This window comes from Zea mays, chromosome 2, assembly GCF_902167145.1.
Source record: "Zea mays cultivar B73 chromosome 2, Zm-B73-REFERENCE-NAM-5.0, whole genome shotgun sequence".
NCBI classification, from domain to species: Eukaryota; Viridiplantae; Streptophyta; class Magnoliopsida; order Poales; family Poaceae; genus Zea; species Zea mays.
In genome coordinates, this window is record NC_050097.1 from 21,962,905 (window position 1) to 21,979,808 (window position 16,904).

The 16,904-nt window shown below is 45.3% G+C and overlaps 3 protein-coding genes across 7 annotated transcripts; 1 reads left to right on the top strand and 2 right to left on the bottom strand.

Annotated features, from left to right (window-relative positions):
* Positions 1-270: 270 nt before the first annotated feature.
* On the top strand, positions 271-3,269 carry LOC103646119 (putative kinase-like protein TMKL1). Its single transcript, XM_008670838.3, has 2 exons — positions 271-1,201; positions 2,291-3,269. Exons 1-2 carry the CDS (start codon positions 685-687, stop codon positions 2,869-2,871), a joined length of 1,098 nt encoding a protein of 365 aa, XP_008669060.1. The 5' UTR covers positions 271-684; the 3' UTR covers positions 2,872-3,269.
* A 1,346-nt stretch (positions 3,270-4,615) lies between these two features.
* Positions 4,616-10,103, bottom strand: LOC100191813 (uncharacterized). 4 transcript variants are annotated; one of them, XM_023301420.2, is made up of 5 exons: positions 9,729-10,103; positions 8,530-8,817; positions 8,367-8,447; positions 4,966-5,027; positions 4,616-4,895 (listed from the first exon to the last, which is right to left on the bottom strand). In XM_023301420.2, exons 1-4 carry the CDS (start codon positions 9,847-9,849, stop codon positions 5,011-5,013), a joined length of 507 nt encoding a protein of 168 aa, XP_023157188.1. In that variant the 5' UTR covers positions 9,850-10,103; the 3' UTR covers positions 4,616-4,895; positions 4,966-5,010. The 4 variants fall into 4 exon arrangements, 2 of the variants coding, with proteins under 2 accessions (XP_023157188.1, NP_001339055.1); XR_002749900.2 differs by lacking the exons at positions 4,616-4,895; positions 4,966-5,027 and adding exons at positions 7,299-7,642; positions 7,768-7,973; NM_001352126.1 differs by lacking the exons at positions 4,616-4,895; positions 4,966-5,027 and adding an exon at positions 7,223-7,642 and having other exon boundaries at positions 9,729-9,991.
* A 3,783-nt stretch (positions 10,104-13,886) lies between these two features.
* On the bottom strand, positions 13,887-16,344 carry LOC100194205 (Nudix hydrolase 8). 2 transcript variants are annotated; one of them, NM_001352125.1, is made up of 9 exons: positions 16,110-16,343; positions 15,729-16,036; positions 15,529-15,594; positions 15,245-15,382; positions 15,056-15,133; positions 14,912-14,962; positions 14,771-14,805; positions 14,552-14,660; positions 13,887-14,362 (listed from the first exon to the last, which is right to left on the bottom strand). In NM_001352125.1, the coding sequence occupies exons 1-9, from the start codon at positions 16,231-16,233 to the stop codon at positions 14,156-14,158; spliced, it is 1,116 nt and encodes a 371-aa protein (NP_001339054.1). In that variant the 5' UTR covers positions 16,234-16,343; the 3' UTR covers positions 13,887-14,155. The 2 variants fall into 2 exon arrangements, with proteins under 2 accessions (NP_001339054.1, XP_035820461.1); XM_035964568.1 differs by having other exon boundaries at positions 13,895-14,437; positions 16,110-16,344.
* Between the last annotated feature and the right edge of the window lie 560 nt (positions 16,345-16,904).

Below are 16,904 nucleotides of genomic sequence, written 5' to 3' on the forward strand. Positions count from 1 at the left end.
CCCGCAGCGGTTCCCCCTATACCTCACTACAACTATAAAATATCATTTATCTTTTATTACTATTTTTTGTCAACTATTAAATAGGGAACACTGTGTAAGAGAGTTGCTATAGTGTTCTCCTTGATCTGGGGGACGTGCGCGCCTTCTCCTACGACTGCAGCGTGTAGGGGGCTCTTTATTGTCAGCCGCTGCGGGCTTAGAGCCTCCTATCCAAGAGGAGGGGGCACGGTATACTTCAATTGAAACTCACGCGTTACCAAAGCAAAAGGCCACGCCTAAGCACTTCTACGAGCGGTAACGCATCAGCCTATACCTCAACAGCCTACACCTCAACCTACAAATGCGCCCTGCTCCGATTATACGGTGAACGAACCGGCACCGCATGACAGGAGATCTACACGGCGACTTTCCTCCGAGTTGTCAAATAAAGCAAGAGCCTTCCCGGAACGAAAGGAATCCCAAGCAATAGCGGCGGCATCCCAAGCCCCAACGGCAAGAATAACAGAGGGCAGAGCAAAGCAGAAGTTGAGCAGAGCAGCCCCAGACCAGCACGCTCAAGCAAAACACTCTCCCTCTCAAATTCCAAACCCTGCCACCACGAACCATTGCTCTTTCCCCATTGCACATTTACCCCACCAAGAGTAACCCGCCGATCTAGAGCGCGCCCAAGGCTAGAACAGAGCAATGCGCAAGGCGCTCGTCAACGCCGTCCTCTTCCCGGCTCTCGCCGTGGTCGTCGCTCTGGCCATCTGCTACTTCGTCCGCCGCCGCCGCGGTCGCGGCCGCGGTCGCTCGGTACTGCCCTCCCACGGCGGCAGCGCGAGGGCGGACCGGTTCCAGGCGGCCGGCGCCTCGGGCGGCTACGTCGCCGGCGGGGAGGAGGTGCTGTTGCGGTTCCCCGGAGGCGAGGCGCTCACGGTGGCCGCGATCCTCGAGGCGCCTGGGGAGGTGGTAGCCAAGTCTTCGCACAGCACGCTGTACCGCGCCGGGCTCAGCGCCGGGGAGGCCGTCGCGCTGCTCCGGTTCGTGCGCCCGGCCTGCGCCGCGGGCGCAGAGGAGGCCGCGGCGGCCGCGCGGGTGCTCGGCGCCGTGCGCCACCCCAACCTCGTGCCGATCCGCGCGCTGTACATCGGCCCGCGCGGGGAGAAGCTGCTCGTGCACCCGTTCTACGCCGCCGGTTCGCTGCGCCGGTTCCTGCAAGGTCTGTTTCGCTTCATGCATTTGCTTTCGACCCAAGCTAGCTTTGAGTAAGGATAATCATACGAAATGATTTGCTCGATTGTCGATAAGGTTTCCTGGTTCTGGTTCCATTGCTTGGATTTACTGCAGAATTTGAAACTCGCCTCAGATTTAGATGATTAGCTACTTTCGTCATCCCATGCCCGCGGCCCGCGGGGTGCGGTAAAAGCGTCGCAGGCAATGATGCATCGCGGATTAAGCAAATTGCTGTGGTGGCCTGGTGGGTATTATGTTACAGCCTTGCAGGGTGGTTTTATTACTTTTAGCCATGTTCTTCACCGTTACGCTTGATGCTCTTGTCCTTAACTACACAAAGGGACGGTTCATAAAATGCTTGGTAAAATTCTCATAGTTGGTTGGTTGTTATCTGCTCCACAGTGCATCTTCTTCTTGTTGCGTAAGATCTCGGTTTACATGTGGCAAGCTTCACTCCTTTTCAATATAACGCTTTCAAGCTTTTAATTGTTGCCTTTACAATTTGGGCGATGCAAGTCCTCTATCAAATAAGGCTATGGGGGAAAGCCGATTTTTTTCCCCAGACGTACATGGTGGTTGTTTTATTATCCGACAGAGAAATGCTTCTTTAGCGGGTTTCATGACTTTTCTGGGCTTTATGTTGGTGGAATGGTGGCGCTTCTGAACTGTTTGTGGTTTCCTGCATCTATCAGCTCTCGTTTTCAGGGAGTTTTGGATCACACTCTTTGATTAAAAATATAGTATACCATTGAGCCATCAATTAGTGTCATAGAGAAAGACTTGCCTAATAGTTTTTATTGCTGACCTTGAAAAAATGTTTTTATTGCTTGCATGCACAGAAGAACTTGTGCAATTTTGGTTGCAATTATCTTTGGCCCATTTGATTTCAAAATACCAACGGTTCGAAAAGGACAGTTTTTGGTTATAAAGGAATTTCACCCATTACTAATAACAAGGTAGTCTCAAGTCAGTCGTGAAATATCAATATCCCCCCCCCCCCCCCCCCCCCCCCCCCCAAAAAAAAAATTTTTTTTGTTTGCAAGTTCTCATCTTTATCTTTTCTTCTGACCTGCAGAGGGAATCAATGATTCACAGAGATGGGAGATAATTTGCAAGTTGTCTATCGGCATTGTGAAAGGACTGGACCACCTTCACACAGCATCGCAGAAACCAATCATTCATGGCAATCTGAAAACAAATAACATTATGCTTGACGCTGATTTCCAGCCCAGGATATCAGACTTCGGCCTCTACCTTCTGCTGAACCCTGCTGCTGCGCAGGAGATGCTTGAGACATCTGCAATGCAGGGTTATAAGGCTCCAGAGCTGATCAAGATTAGGGATGGCACCAGGGAGAGTGATATCTACAGTTTGGGAGTGATTATGCTCGAGATGCTTGCTCAGAAGGAGGCCGCAAATGATGAATCGCCAAATGCGCGTGACATCCATTTGCCGGTCTCTTTCAGAGATCTGGTTCTCGAGAGGAAGATATCTGAAGCTTTCAGTTCCGAGCTTATCATACAGAGCAAGAATTCTGGGAAGGAGGGCAATCTGAATGCCTACTTTGAATTGGCAACGGCTTGCTGTAATCCATCATCGTCATTGAGACCAGATACAAAGAAAATACTAAAAAGGCTTGAAGACATAGCAAGATAACAATAGATGCGCGCGGCGGTGAGGCTCCAGTCTGTTTAGAAAGTGTGGTGTGTTATAGCAGCGGCCAGCAGGATAGCTTTGACGTCCCTTGTATTGTTTGTTACTTCCTGCATACAGCAGAGATTGTGTTGGGGGCATTTGGAAAATGATCCTAACATAAGCTAGGAGCCCCAAGCATGTATAGAAAAGTATATTTTCCTCGTAACAACATAGGAACTCATCCGAGAACATAATGTGTGTGCTTTCAGCGTGGAAATTTCATAAAATTTTCTTAAATTGCATTTGTCTTTCTTGTAGGTTTTGTTAATTGCCATTTGTCTTGCCTGAAGGCGACAGTATGCGATTTCAGTTTCCAGCCATCAGACAACTATGCTGATCTGTTTGAACTGGTGATGAAATTCAGTCTCTACTACTATTGCAAGCTAGTGACACTGTGACAGCAATGATGCATACTTGTACTATACGCTACTGAAGAGGAGCTTTGGTCAAAAGATGCCCAGGCCTCTATGCCTAGGGTTTGTTGGTCTCTTGATTCCTTGTCATCAACAATCCTGAAACATGAGTGAGCAATGGAGTACGTCGGCTCTTTTGGAGGCACGGGCTAGTGACAATAATCCTATCAGCGTCTCTTTAGTGTTGGCCTCGAAACTTCATTGCCTTGCGGTCCCAGGCATGTCGACATCAGTAGTACTGCTCTATGCCTAATGCCTATATGCAACATTAAATTTAATCCTATCTTTCAAGGTTGCTCGAGCCATCGATTTTTTACCTAGAAGAAGCACGACACGAGAGTGCACCCTTTTAAAACTATCAATTCCACGAACACTTTCACTGCTACTTTCGCGAGAAAGCTTGGATTGTTTCAATTGTTCTCTCAATCTGTCAACAAGTCAAACGGACATTTGTATCTAAGGTCAGGGTTGTAAGTAAGGTTTTCACTTCCAGATCTCAAATCTTCACCCACGGCATGCGGCCAAATATGGGCTTCAAATTCAGTATGAAAGGGACCTGTCATTCTTTGTCACACTCGAGGAGATCGAGGCTGTCTTGCAGTTTTGCTACAACCATGTGACGTCCTCTGTTGTCGTTCTCGCTTTCCGAAAATTTTCAGCTTTAACAAACTATTATAAGGAAAATTAATACTTATATTATATAATTAATATAATAGTTAGATAAATCGTTAAAAATATGTTTTTAGTAAACTTTTTGAAGAATACGAATGTTGTTAATATTTTTTTAATCTAATTAAACTTAGTTTGAGCGATACAAAATATTATAATAATATTTATTTTTGTTTTAGGACACCAATCCCATCTATACGGTCAGCATTCAAAAACCAATCCCATCTACCATGTAGTCATAGTCATCATACATAATGATCCTGCCGTGCAAAGAAAAAGCACTCAGTATATCATGTGGCAAAGAAAAGAAACACCCAATAAATAATAAAAAACAGTCCAAGGAGCTCAGAAGTATTAATTACTCCATGTGCTGTTGTTCCTGGCACGTGATTAGATGGTACCCTGTGCCGTGGCGCAGAGGGCGCAGTGCGGATCACCAAAAAGTCACCAAGCACAGCAAATCTCGACAGCTAGCCTAATTATAACATACAATTACAAAATACACCAGATTAAAATAGAGACGTCCATCACTTGCTATACACGTGATTTTTATCCAATTCAGGGCAAGCAAGCGAGACAAAAGAAAAGTTTCGTTGTCGGGGGAAAAAAGAAGACAAACAAGCAGCTCGAATGCCCACGAAATGTTCAAAAAATTTCGAACCATGATTATTGGCCCAAATTTGTAAGGATTCGAATTTATTTACATACACCTTTTAAGGGTAACCTACATAAATTACAAGGTACATACGTCGATGTGGTTTTCAGGAAATGAGCATGGCTGATGTTCTACGTCAGAAGTACACTGCTGGAGGCTCTCACGGTCACGGCTCAGAGTTTACGTCTCTTTCAAGATCTCCTGCGACAGTGTCTTGATAGAAAGCTCCACGTCCTCAAGCAACTCGCCTAGGAACGGGATGATCTCTGTTAGGAGAATAACGTGCTCCTCCTTCAGTTCAGATGTTGGACCACGTACCTGATAACATTCAGATCCATCATTTTGCGGTGAACTTTATCACTCCTAATCATCACCAGTACCTGCAATTTTATGAGAAAGTTATAAGACAGAGGGATCCTGTACATACTGTACTCTGTATTAGGTAACCTGAATCCTGTGAGTGCTGAATCTACTTTAGTTAGTGCAGGTGTATCACCAAGTTATAGGCAAAAAAATCTGAAAACTTTAAGGTCCCGTTTGTTTTCTTTCATTTTGAGGAACTAGAATCTTACTAATAAAATAAGCTATTTTTTTTAGAATGTGACATTACACCAATTTTCAAAGTTATCATATAAGCCTATCTCAAATTCATGGGATGAGAGATGAAAATTAATTCTATAGATTTACATGCTATTTTTCCGATGTACAACTTATAGTACACTCTTCTACTTGCTTCGCTATAACATAAATATAGTATATAACTATCTCTCTCATATGATTTAGGATAATCTACAAATATATTATGTATATAAATATATGAACTTAATTAGTTTTATCTAAATTATAATTATTAAAATGTAATTGAATTCTAACGAAAAAAACGGGACCTAAGATATTTCTGTCATGCTTGAGCGACCTTGCTCGTAAACATAGCCATTGGATGCACGAGAACATAGAGGCTATACATTCGGTGTTAAATGACGATGGAGTGTATCATGAGTTGGTGATTTTTGTTACGTTATGTGCAGCCTTTTTCTTTTTCAAGCATGCAATGTTTTTTATGTTGTCCTCCTAACTCCTAAGGCAAATTGTGCAGCGGTCAGTTTTAATAAAAACTTAAATTGTTAGAAGAAGATAGACAATTCACTTATATACTTCAACATCTTGCATCTGAAAAATTCAACGATAATCGTGGGTGAAGAATGTAGGTCAATTCAAATTCTTGCATACATACCACAAGGCAACTGCTACAATCAACCGTTTCATGATGTCAACCAAGAACCAAACGCCAACCGATATGACCGTCAGGCATTTTTTGATATAGAAAGTTTTATTAATCTTAGACAATTACATCAAGAAGATACAATAGTACTAAGATTACTCTCGGTCTCTACACACTAAAATGTACACAACCAAACAGAGATGAAAAAACAATAGGAGAAACAAACTCTTCCCAAAACAAACTATCACTCACAACAGTCTTTCACGCTAACCACTAACTAGACAATACTAGGATCAAGGTTGAGACACTCCATAAGAAACGTCTTTAGGAAGAATACAACATATAAGACGCTGTCGTTGCGATGACCCACCAATAAAGGCCCGATGACCCACCAATAAAGGCCAGATCAAAGGTTTTCACCTAAGAGAAAAGACCCTCGGTACTTCAGATAATGCATTCATCATGGTCAAGGCCAGATATAACCAATTAAGATCAGACCTAGAGATTTCTCCCCGAAGTCGATGAGACCGACTCCTATAAGTTCCATCAAAATCAAAGATCACCAGCTTTGCCTCCACCTTCTTTCCATACTTATACCGACATACCACCAAATCTTGGCTAATATCAAATGGACATGAACTCTGAAACAGAGCCCTATCGAATCTTGGTGCAGATATTTATGCGACAATAATCGTTGGGCGGACAGAGCAACTTATCTGATAACTAAGCATGAGCATATGGTAGAACAAAACAATGAAATAATTTCTCTTTTCGTAAGGTGTATTTGAATCCGGTTAGTCTTTTCGGATTATATGTTGGCCATCAATTACTTTTACAAGATAACTGATTGTTGCAAAACCAATTCCTATTAAGAGATACTCCCTTAGTTCTAATATATTAGTCGTTTTAACACTTTTTTGTCCTTATTAAAATGGATGACAATAAATCTAGACACGCATATAAAACACATACATCAAATATTGTATGAATCCATTAACACTCTAAAACGAATACTATTTTGGGACGAAGAGAGTATATGTTACATGCATTTGTTGACATGATCTTTATCTACTAAGCATACATATAGTATGTATGTTTCTTTGTCAATACATACAAAGATTGATTTCCCAAATCCTAATAATCCCCTGAAATTTTTAGAACATTTCTTCTCTTCCAAATGAGCACTTTCAAAAGGCACAACTTCCATTTGTGCCATAATTAGGAGGCATTTGTTTGGGATTATAATCTATCCAGATTATATATTCCAACCACTTTAGAACTAAGTTGTTAGATTATATAATCTGGGTAGATTATAATCCCAAACAAACGCCCCCTTAGTGACGGCATTTTCTAGACTCTAGTGCAGCAGTGCGTACAGTATTACTCGAACACAAAGGTACCTACAAATCTACGATGAAGTCACAAGTCATAACAGGAAAATAATTAGAAAGCACGTCATTTCTGTCGAGAGCTGTGTGTGCGTATGTAACAAATTCAGTGGCAAAGAATCAACACAATCAGCAGCATTCATCTACACTCCTGCATTCCTATGCCACCTGGAGAGGCACTAAGTGGACATCAACTGCAGCAATTTAAGCTATCCTGCTACGTGGAATCCAAAGGGTTGGATAATTCAGAGAAGATCCTTGGCTAGATTTGGTGGCACGTCTATAGAATGGACGTCAGCAGTTGACGATGGCAGAAGGTGTTGGTCTAACTCTCCCAGATCACTGTCTCCAAGAACCGATGAAGATACCGAATCCATATCATCATCTAGAAAGTGAGAAAATAAAGGATAGCTAAATTGTCACCAAAATAGAAGATAGCTAGCAAATGAACAAGATGACACACCATATATAAAGTATCTACTATTGTTTGAAGTACGAAAGGGTCTCTACCTGAGTTGGTTAGGTGGTATGAGTAGCACTCAGTTACTGAGTTCGACTCCCCGTGGGAGCGAATTCCAGGCCGTGGTTAAAAAAATCTCCTCGTCTATCCCACGCCAGAGCACGGGTCTAAGGCTCAGTTATATGGATCAAGCCCCGGGCCCTGGACCGGGTGGCCCGGGTGTAGATCCGCCCTTGTTTGAAGTCTCAGTTAGAATCTGGAGTGGCTTATAGAAGGTCACAAGATATTGAGCTGAAGAAAATGAATTCTGAGAAACTAATAATCTTAGTGTTGATAACTCAGTCCTATCTAACTTACTAGCTATACATTATCATTACCTCTTTTTTACTAGGCTGGGTGGTTATTTCGAATATGGCCAAAAGTCTACCAGATTACTTGCTAGTAAAGTATTCAGGATGGTCAGCCACTCATTACACCAAGGAATACCAGTCCAACGGAGGTTCAATTTGTTGATGTTTATAGGACAGTTAAAAATGTAAAGTTTCACAACAAGGTCTAGGCGTCTACCGCCTACGTAACAGTTTTTATTAAAAAAAAACAGGTCAACTGCACAAATCCTAATAAGAAGAATTTCCAGGCACAAACTCACCAGAAAATGCAGATTGAGTAGGAACGTGTCTTACTGTGGAAACTTGGATGCTTTCTGGTAGAAGACAATTAAAAAATGAACCTAAACATTGGGGGGAAAGAAATCAGATACCTAAACTCTGAAGCATGACAGGACAAAGACAGGTTAAACTGGTGATACCAACCCACTCTTGCTAGCCTATTCACCCACCCAGGGATTGATTTCTTGGTCAAGCTCTTACAGACATCATCTGTAAAATGGTTGCAGTTCTTCGAAATCAAATGATACGTGTTGCCGTTGTACTTTCCTGCAAGATTTTCAATGAACGAGCGGAACTCTGCTCTAGACAAGTCAGTTGTGCCCATCCACACAGATCTTCTGTAGATGAAACCAGGACAGCTTTTCGGTTCCACCTCGAATACTCCACTTGCCGGAAACTGGTGTGCTCCAAATCCGTACTCCATACCATGAACTGTTTATTTGAGTAAACCATACACCAGTGTTTGAGTTTATGCTCATAAAATCATTTATCTAGCAGAATGCAAGCTACCAAATGCAAGTCAAGAAGTAATGACAAATTGACAACTACGAGTTGTACAACTATTTTTTACCGAGAAGCAATGGTACACCTTATGAATAAATACTGTAAAGATTACAAACAAGTGTACCACTGAAAAGTGAAGTACAGATTCTTCAGTGTTCGTCTCGAACAGCAAATAAGCCTTAAAACACACGTCTACCAACATTGCGAACTAATCAAGCAATTGACAATTGCATAACATGTAGGACTAGTTTGGCGACAAGTGAATTGGAGAAAATCCATGAAGGAGGAAATCTCCTGCTATATAATTTGAATAGCAGTGGATTTCCTCTCTATTGGATCTCCTTCAATTCTCTGGTCAAACCAGCTCGTAAAGACAATGTTCATCCTTACTACTCAAAACTTGTCAAGTGTCCATCCCTACGCCACCGACCCACCGTTCAACTGGCATATTTAGGGTCCATCCCCTATGCCACCCTTACTACAGCCTTCAACAGGAAAATAGCTGCGTAACCATCAGCCTGTCAGAAACAGAGAATGTAAAAAATTGAACCCCGATTTAGCAGTTTTCTTCCGTGCCCAGATTATTCGAATTCCTTTTCTTGCTTACGGACAGCAGCAGAAGATCGTAACATCCAGGGAATTCAAAAAAACCCTATCGCAATATTCCGCCCCCTTCTCTTCAACTGTAAACTATCGTTGTTCCCCTCTTCAATCACTAGACTACGGTTTTGGGTAACTACTAGTTACAGCTGAAACCTTATCCCCTCCAAACAGGTATTGCACGAGCACGAGAATGTGTACAACTTCAACAGGACAAAAGGTAGTAGAAACATAGGTACCTTCGATTCCAGAGTGGAAAATACCGAGGCCGAACCAGTAGAGGTAGTTGTTCATGGGCGTCAGGTCGTACACGTTGAGCACCACGGGCGCCCCTCCGCAGGAGCCGTTCTGCGCTTCCATGCCCACCCCGCCGCCGGTGAAGCCGATTGGCGCTACAGATCTCGCGACTCGCGCGGCATTGGCTTCCCGGTTAGTGCCCTGGTCGAGCTGAATCGAAGGTAAGCGAGGCTACGGATCGTTTTGCTCCGCCGCTCCGATTTTGGTTTGGTTTGAAGCGAGAAGGGAAAGAGCTCGACTCATTAACCAGCGAACGAAACAACTAGCATGATACCGACCACCCCGACCTCTCGAGATATTTTCCGTTAGGCGCTGGCGTTGTAACGTGTTGAAGCCACTGTCGTGTGGGGTTTCCCAAGCGTGGGGCCGATAGTCCAGTGAAACGTAAAGGTGAGGGGACTTTAGTTTCCAGTTCAATTATAGCGCGATGGATTTAAAGCAGGGATGCTGATTGATTTTTAGTGGGGTGCCACAATCGTGCATGAGGTGCCGGGAGCTCGGAACGGCGTTGGACTGGTGTAATGACTGAAAAATAAAAGGCTACGAAACAACTATATTTTAGAACGGGAGTATTATAAATGAGTGATCAGACGGCATACAGAGATTTTTTTATCATCTCTACTACTTATTAAGGCTATAAGGGTAGTCTATCATTTTCTGTTCTGCCTTTTTTTCATTTCCTGTTTTGTCCTCATCCCTGTCCGGCAGTAAAAAATGAAATCTGTAAGAATTGTGAATCAAACTCAAGACATGCTGCTAGATTAGAGACAACATATCCACCACACCACGTCTTATTTTATTGTTATAGTAGAAGATATGAGAGTTATTAAAAGTAAGGTATGGTTGATGCCACACTAAGCCATAATGGCTCCTCCGCCACTGCTGTCCGGCAAACCATCACATTCTGTGACGCGGGACGTCGAGCAACTCCTGACTTGGGGCACTCCGGTCCCATGTGACAAAATCCCCCATTCCCATTCAGCCATTCCTATCGTGCAAGCCATCACACACTCCGGACGTTGGGCCCACATTGCAGACTACGGGCACCCACGTGACAGCCACCCTTAGTTTTGCACACACCAGACCCACGTCTGCTCGCGCAAAAAGTTGCCTCAATTTGACACTGGCAGGAGCATTTGACCACGATTGCTTTCTCTGAAGAAGGAAGGCTTATAAGCCGGTAGAAGCTATGTTGGTTGGCTGGTATGGTCATAAAAATGTGCAAGTCGTGACGACGACATAGGTCGTGTGGGCTGTGTTTCTTTGGTGCGGCCCAAGTAGCTGCCAGGAGGCCGCACGCTTCTTACCCTGACCCAGCTTAGCTTTAGGGTCAGTCTCCCTTGCTTTCTCTGCCCAGCGAGCCCTCGCCCTCTAGCTCTTCCCGCTAGCGCCGTCTCCATCCCGTGCTCTCCTGTTCATCGTCGATCTCAGCCATCTCAGGAGCACCCGCTCACTCCCAGACGCCCGCGCAAAGGAATCCCCCACGATCTCCCTCCAAACTTCCCACTCCCTCCATGATCTCCCCCTCTAGCTCATGATCCCTCTGCCCGCCCCCACCCCCCGCCTGCCACGTCCACGGGCGCAACAAGCCAACAACCCACACTCGGCCCCGCTACCCCGATCCGTCGCCATAAATTCGCTACCTCCTCCTCGAGTCCTGCTTGATCGCTCCATGCTCGACCGGTCGACCGAACGGAAGGGCAGCCCCGACCGTGACCACAGCGCGATGTGCGATGAGTGAGGGCGGTGGCGGGGGTTGCGACCAACGACGGAGAGCCACACAAAGAAGCCCGTGGGCAATGTTTTCCTCAAGGTTCGCTCGCTCATTCCTTCCTTCCTTGTGTTATTGGCGTGTGATCCTAGCTAGCGCTCTCTTGATTTCATCCTTATCCACGTGAATCCTGGATCACACTGCATGCAGATCGGATTACTGGAAGGCCAGACCAACTGCTCGCATTCACTGGTGCACGGTGTGGGAGCTGAGAGCTCCGTTCCTATGGCCAGGTCCCACCTCTCTTGGGCCCTTGTGTAGATACGCAGAGGTAGTATCCCCTAATTTGTTTGTCATGTCCCCTAATTTATTTGTCAGAGCTACTTGAGGATGTCAATGAGGTATGGCTCCACTGGTTCATCAGTATTCAGTAATTACAAGGCATTATGAGTTACCATGCTCCCTCCTGCTAAGCTAGCTAAATGTGGTTATCAGGTCTCAATAAGTATCCATTTTTAAAAGTATAAATTGTTATAGCCATACATGCAAGTCTTTATTTTGGAAATAACCAAAGGTTTTGAACCTGCATTGTGCTAACTCGTAAATCATTCCTAAAATGCGATTTCTTTTTTTCATTCAGAGTTCGGTTGGACAAATTAAGATGGATTGAGATCTTAGTTGTTAAGGTAGAAGCAAAAGCACCACCACTGAATCCTGTACTTTAAAAGGTGATAGCAGCAGTTGTGGTCTTCGATATCTTAGTGTGTTACTTGGTGATAGCAGCAGCTGCGATCTCCAATATTCTAGGGCATGTTTGCCTCCCTCTTCTAAACTTAGAGATCTAAAAGCTTTAGAATGTTTTATCTTTATTTTGATGTCCAAATCTCTAATGTAAGGTGGGCTAAAGGTTAAAGCCAACTTTAGACCACCTGATGCATATAAGGAAGAAGGGTCCACATGCACTATTCTCTGTAGCATAGCAAAATCGAGCTCGATGTCCTTGAAGATTGATCGAGATAATATTAGTCAGTACTGAATTTAATTTTAATGACAAGTTTGTAATGGGTAGGATAATAAGGGATATGTTACAGGTTGTTGGTTTCTTGGATGAATATGTTGCTGCATAGGGTTAGGCCTGAAAGGAGAAACAGAACAGGATTGGTTTTTGTAGCTCTCCTCCCCTCATCTCTCCACGGGATTGGAATATATATAACTTTGTGAGTTTATATGAAAAGCAATAGATATTGTTTATTTCCTCTCTTCTCTTCTCTCCTCTCCTCTCCTCTCTATGCCATATTACTGCTTTTAAACTAAGGCGACACTGCTAGAGGCACTATTATATGTCAAGTTCATATATTAAGAATTTGAACTCTAGCCTATTGATGATGATAATTGTTCATTGTCTGAAATTCCTCTATTTGATCTCTATATATGTTTGAAATTCCTAAACAACAATATGGTGTGTTTGGTTGGTTTCTCTCGCCAACCTGGTTGTGTGAGCCAGGATCACTGGAGCCTGGCTCTGGAGATGCGACCAATCTGCTCGTATCTGGTGAGCCTGGCCCAGGGTGCTTTAAGGATCGTGTGAGCCTGGATCCAAATCTACATGCAGGCAACCAAACACAGAGCTCGCACGCGCATAGCCTGGTTCACAGCAATCAAACAGCAGCTACCCGCATCCTGTGATGCAAGCACGCACAGATGCAGACAACCAAACAGACCCATTATGTCCATGTTTGTGTGTTAATATTTTTTGGTCATTATGTCATGAGTTTGTGTTAATAATCTGAACACTAAAGCATGTGGTAGGCACCATTATGTCTAAAATTCCTATACACATTGCTTATGATTGTTTGAGGATTACACCTATCTTGAGTTTTTATATTAATAATCTGAATAGTAAGGTTTGTTGTACCTTGTAACACTTGAGTTTAGTTGTTGGCTCTGAACTCTAAAAAATATTTTTTTACCAAATACAATATCAGATGTAATTTTACTACTGTGATTAAGTTGTATCACATATTCACAGTAGTATTATTGTGTTCTTCAAGCAAGTCAATTACAGTGAGCTTTTAGTCATGAATTTTACAGTAGTCTATGAAAGATCATTCTTGAATTTTTGCCTTTAAATTGTCTTGTTAAATCTTGTATACTACACTACTAGGTGAGTGCTCGTGCGTCACAGGCCCGAGTTTCTCTTCAACGTCATCCCAGACGGCTTGTGGATGTCGTCCTTCATCTCATAACAGTATAACACACATTTGTATATATAAGTTATCGAGCTATTATATGATCTCGTTGCAACGCACGAGCACTGAGCTATAAGCTAATATAGCTACAGGCGGATCTCAGGACAAAGAAAAAAGAGAGATAAATAAGATTTAGGGCGAGCTAAAGTTAAATTGTAATTTACGGCGGCAATGAAAATTTTCCTCCTGCCCGGGGATCCGCCCCGGGATATACAGCTCTCTGGTTATGCATATGCCCTACACGTATATGTACAGGCTCGGCAACTCTATTGCCTCGCGCAGTCTGCCACTAGTATTTCACTCTCAGTAATCGCACGACTAACACTGCTGCATCATGAAACTTCTGCGCAGCAAAAATTAGACTAGTAGATGCTGGGGTGGCTCCCCCTCCCCCTCACATCATATTACATCAGGCGGCGCTGCAGTTCACGTCCTCGGGCTCGGCGACATTGTAGTAGAGCGTGGACGTTCTGTCGTCGAACTTGGAGACGACGTGGTGCGGCGTCAGCCCACAGTAGCACTTGCGGAGGCGCTGGATGCAGATGTCCATGATCTTCTGGAACATGTGGTCTTCCTGGATGAAGGGCTGCTTCACGAACTCCTCCAGCGCCATCCACTGAAAATAAACGTCTCTCTCGGTGGGTTAGCGCAAGCTTATCGATCGATCACTGTCCCGAACTTCATTCATTATCTGAATATCGTGAAATGAAGCCTGAAATGTTTTTTTTCTCCAGTACTAGTTTTGCAGGCTCGTTTAAAAGAAAAAACGTGATGAAATCCCCTTGAAATAAAGATGGAGACGCACCTTCGCTGCCTGAATCTCTGTCTCGTCAATCTTGATCTCACTCGACACAGGCCTCAGCATGCAGATGAAGAAGAGGTCGGACTTGTGAAACGCCACGTTGTGGGCATGCCTGGCAACACACGTTACGTAGGACAAATTTAGCCTACAGTTCGAAGATACTGAGACGCAATTATATCGGGTTAATCGCCGAAACAGAGGAAGGCAAACAAACTACTGTACCTGAAAGCAACGACGTCAACGAACTCGGTGTCGACCTGCATAGCGTATCGCAATCACAGCGCTTGTGAGAATCGATCCCTACGAGGAAGACGGATCGGAAAGTACTGGGCTCTAGCCTTCTAGCGAGTTCCATTTTCTTACCCCGGTTTCCTCCTTCACCTCTCTGCTGGCCCCCGTGTAGATTTCCTCAGACTGCGACAGAAGGAAATTTTAGTAACAGAAAAATTGTACACAAAGTCACACACCATGCCTGACGGCCTTGGACAAGACTGTAAGTTTTCTCACCGCAAGAATGAAGCCTGTGGGGAGTTTCCATACGCCATCCAGCGACGATCCGCGGTACTTCTCTTGCACCACTAGAACCTGATGAGATTGTTCAAGAGAATGCCATCAGAGTTCAGAAACACAAGAGAATGCCTGTCCGTTCCGTTCCCATCGAAAGAGAAGCGTGGACATAGACGGGACCCCGCTCACCTCCATTTGGTCGTTGATCACAAAACCCCCAACCCCAACCTGATGAGAAGCATTTGCTGGGAGCATATTCGGTTCATCGGGGATCCAGTACGTCATCATCAAATACGCTTCCTCCGCGTGGTGGTACTTGAAGCCTTCCTGCAGAACAGAGTTTCAGAAAGAGCTCTGAGTGTTAAGAAACAGTTGGTGGATTCTATTGGTTCGGAGTCTCCGCTGCACATGTCGGAAAGCATTGCAGAACTGATTATCGGGACCGAGATTCATTCTGAAGACCAGATTCGTACCTTCACTGCTAAAGGGACGAACTCGGCTAGATCCACCGGTAATTTCAACCACACCCCTTTCTTCCCCTGCAGCATCAACACCGTAGCAAAAACAAATCAGCAAACGGCACGGCCGTCCTTCAGCACCGAACTCAAACCTTCCCAAGGTGTGCCGATCGGATGGACGGGAGAGAGATCAGAAACGGGGGGCCCAGCCGTACCACGGACTTCCAGTAGGAGAGCGACGCCGCGAGGGAGCGCGCGAAGGCGGCCCTGTCGGCCGGCAGCCGATCGGCGTCGACGACGACCCCGCCGTACTCGTCGTCGGTGGCCTCCAGCACGAAGTTGTTCTCCAGCGCCGTCCACCAGTGCTGGTGGCCCCCGGCGCCGCCGCCGCCCGTCTCCGACCAGTTGGCGACGCCCAGCAGCTCGGCCGGGTCGCTCCTGAAGAGCCTCTTGCGCGCCGCCGACCGCACCCCGCTCAGCATCCGGCTGATGGAGTGGGAGTAGGACGCGCTCACCCTGCAGTCTGGAGGGAGAGCCAGGAACGATTGGCGAAAGCTGAAGCCAGAGACCAATCCGGAAACAAACGGTGCAGGTACCTCTGGAAGCGCAGGAGCAGCTGAGGAAGCACCTCGCCGTGCCCGTGCTCCCGACGCGGCGGCGCCCGGCCGCCACCGGGCAGAGACCGGCAGCCGCGGCGGTGTCAAGCAAGCCGCTCTCCATCCTCCGCTGTACTTGAGACTGGAGACACTCTCCGCGGCGCGAGGGCTCGACCGCTCGAGTGATCGCTGAACAACCTGCTGTCCTGCTCGGATACGGTCCCGCGAATAGCTGAGCTCCACACGACGCCTGCCGGGCGCTTATAAAAGATCGCATTGCCGCGAGGGTCCACGTCAGTCTCACGAGGCCGAGGTCCGAGGGGCCCGGTGGGCCGGACACGCCGTATGCGTGGGGATTGTCGGGTTCCGGAGCGCGCAAGAAAAAATATCTCCCCCGCAGCGCACCGGCTCGGATCACTAGAAATTCCGCACGAATATCACTCGCCGTCCTTAGAGATGTCAATAGTAAATTTCCACGGAGTTTGGCACCTCATATCCATCTTTATCCATAGGTAATCGACTTTAAATTTTAGTGCGTATTTGTTAGCGGGTTGATGCGGATTAGAAAAAGTTTAACTTATAATAACTCTTATTTGGTTCAAAAGACTCGTGTGTTAGGTTGGTTCTGGATCGAAATACTTCTTAAAAATGTGGTTTTAAGAATTCCTTAAAATCTAGCGAACCATTTCAACTCACTTTCTCTCCACCATCCTGTCACTCATGCCTTATCCACTCGAGACCAGCACATGGACGCGCCGACACTGTCGGCATGCTCGGACGAGGAACCCCCGCCGA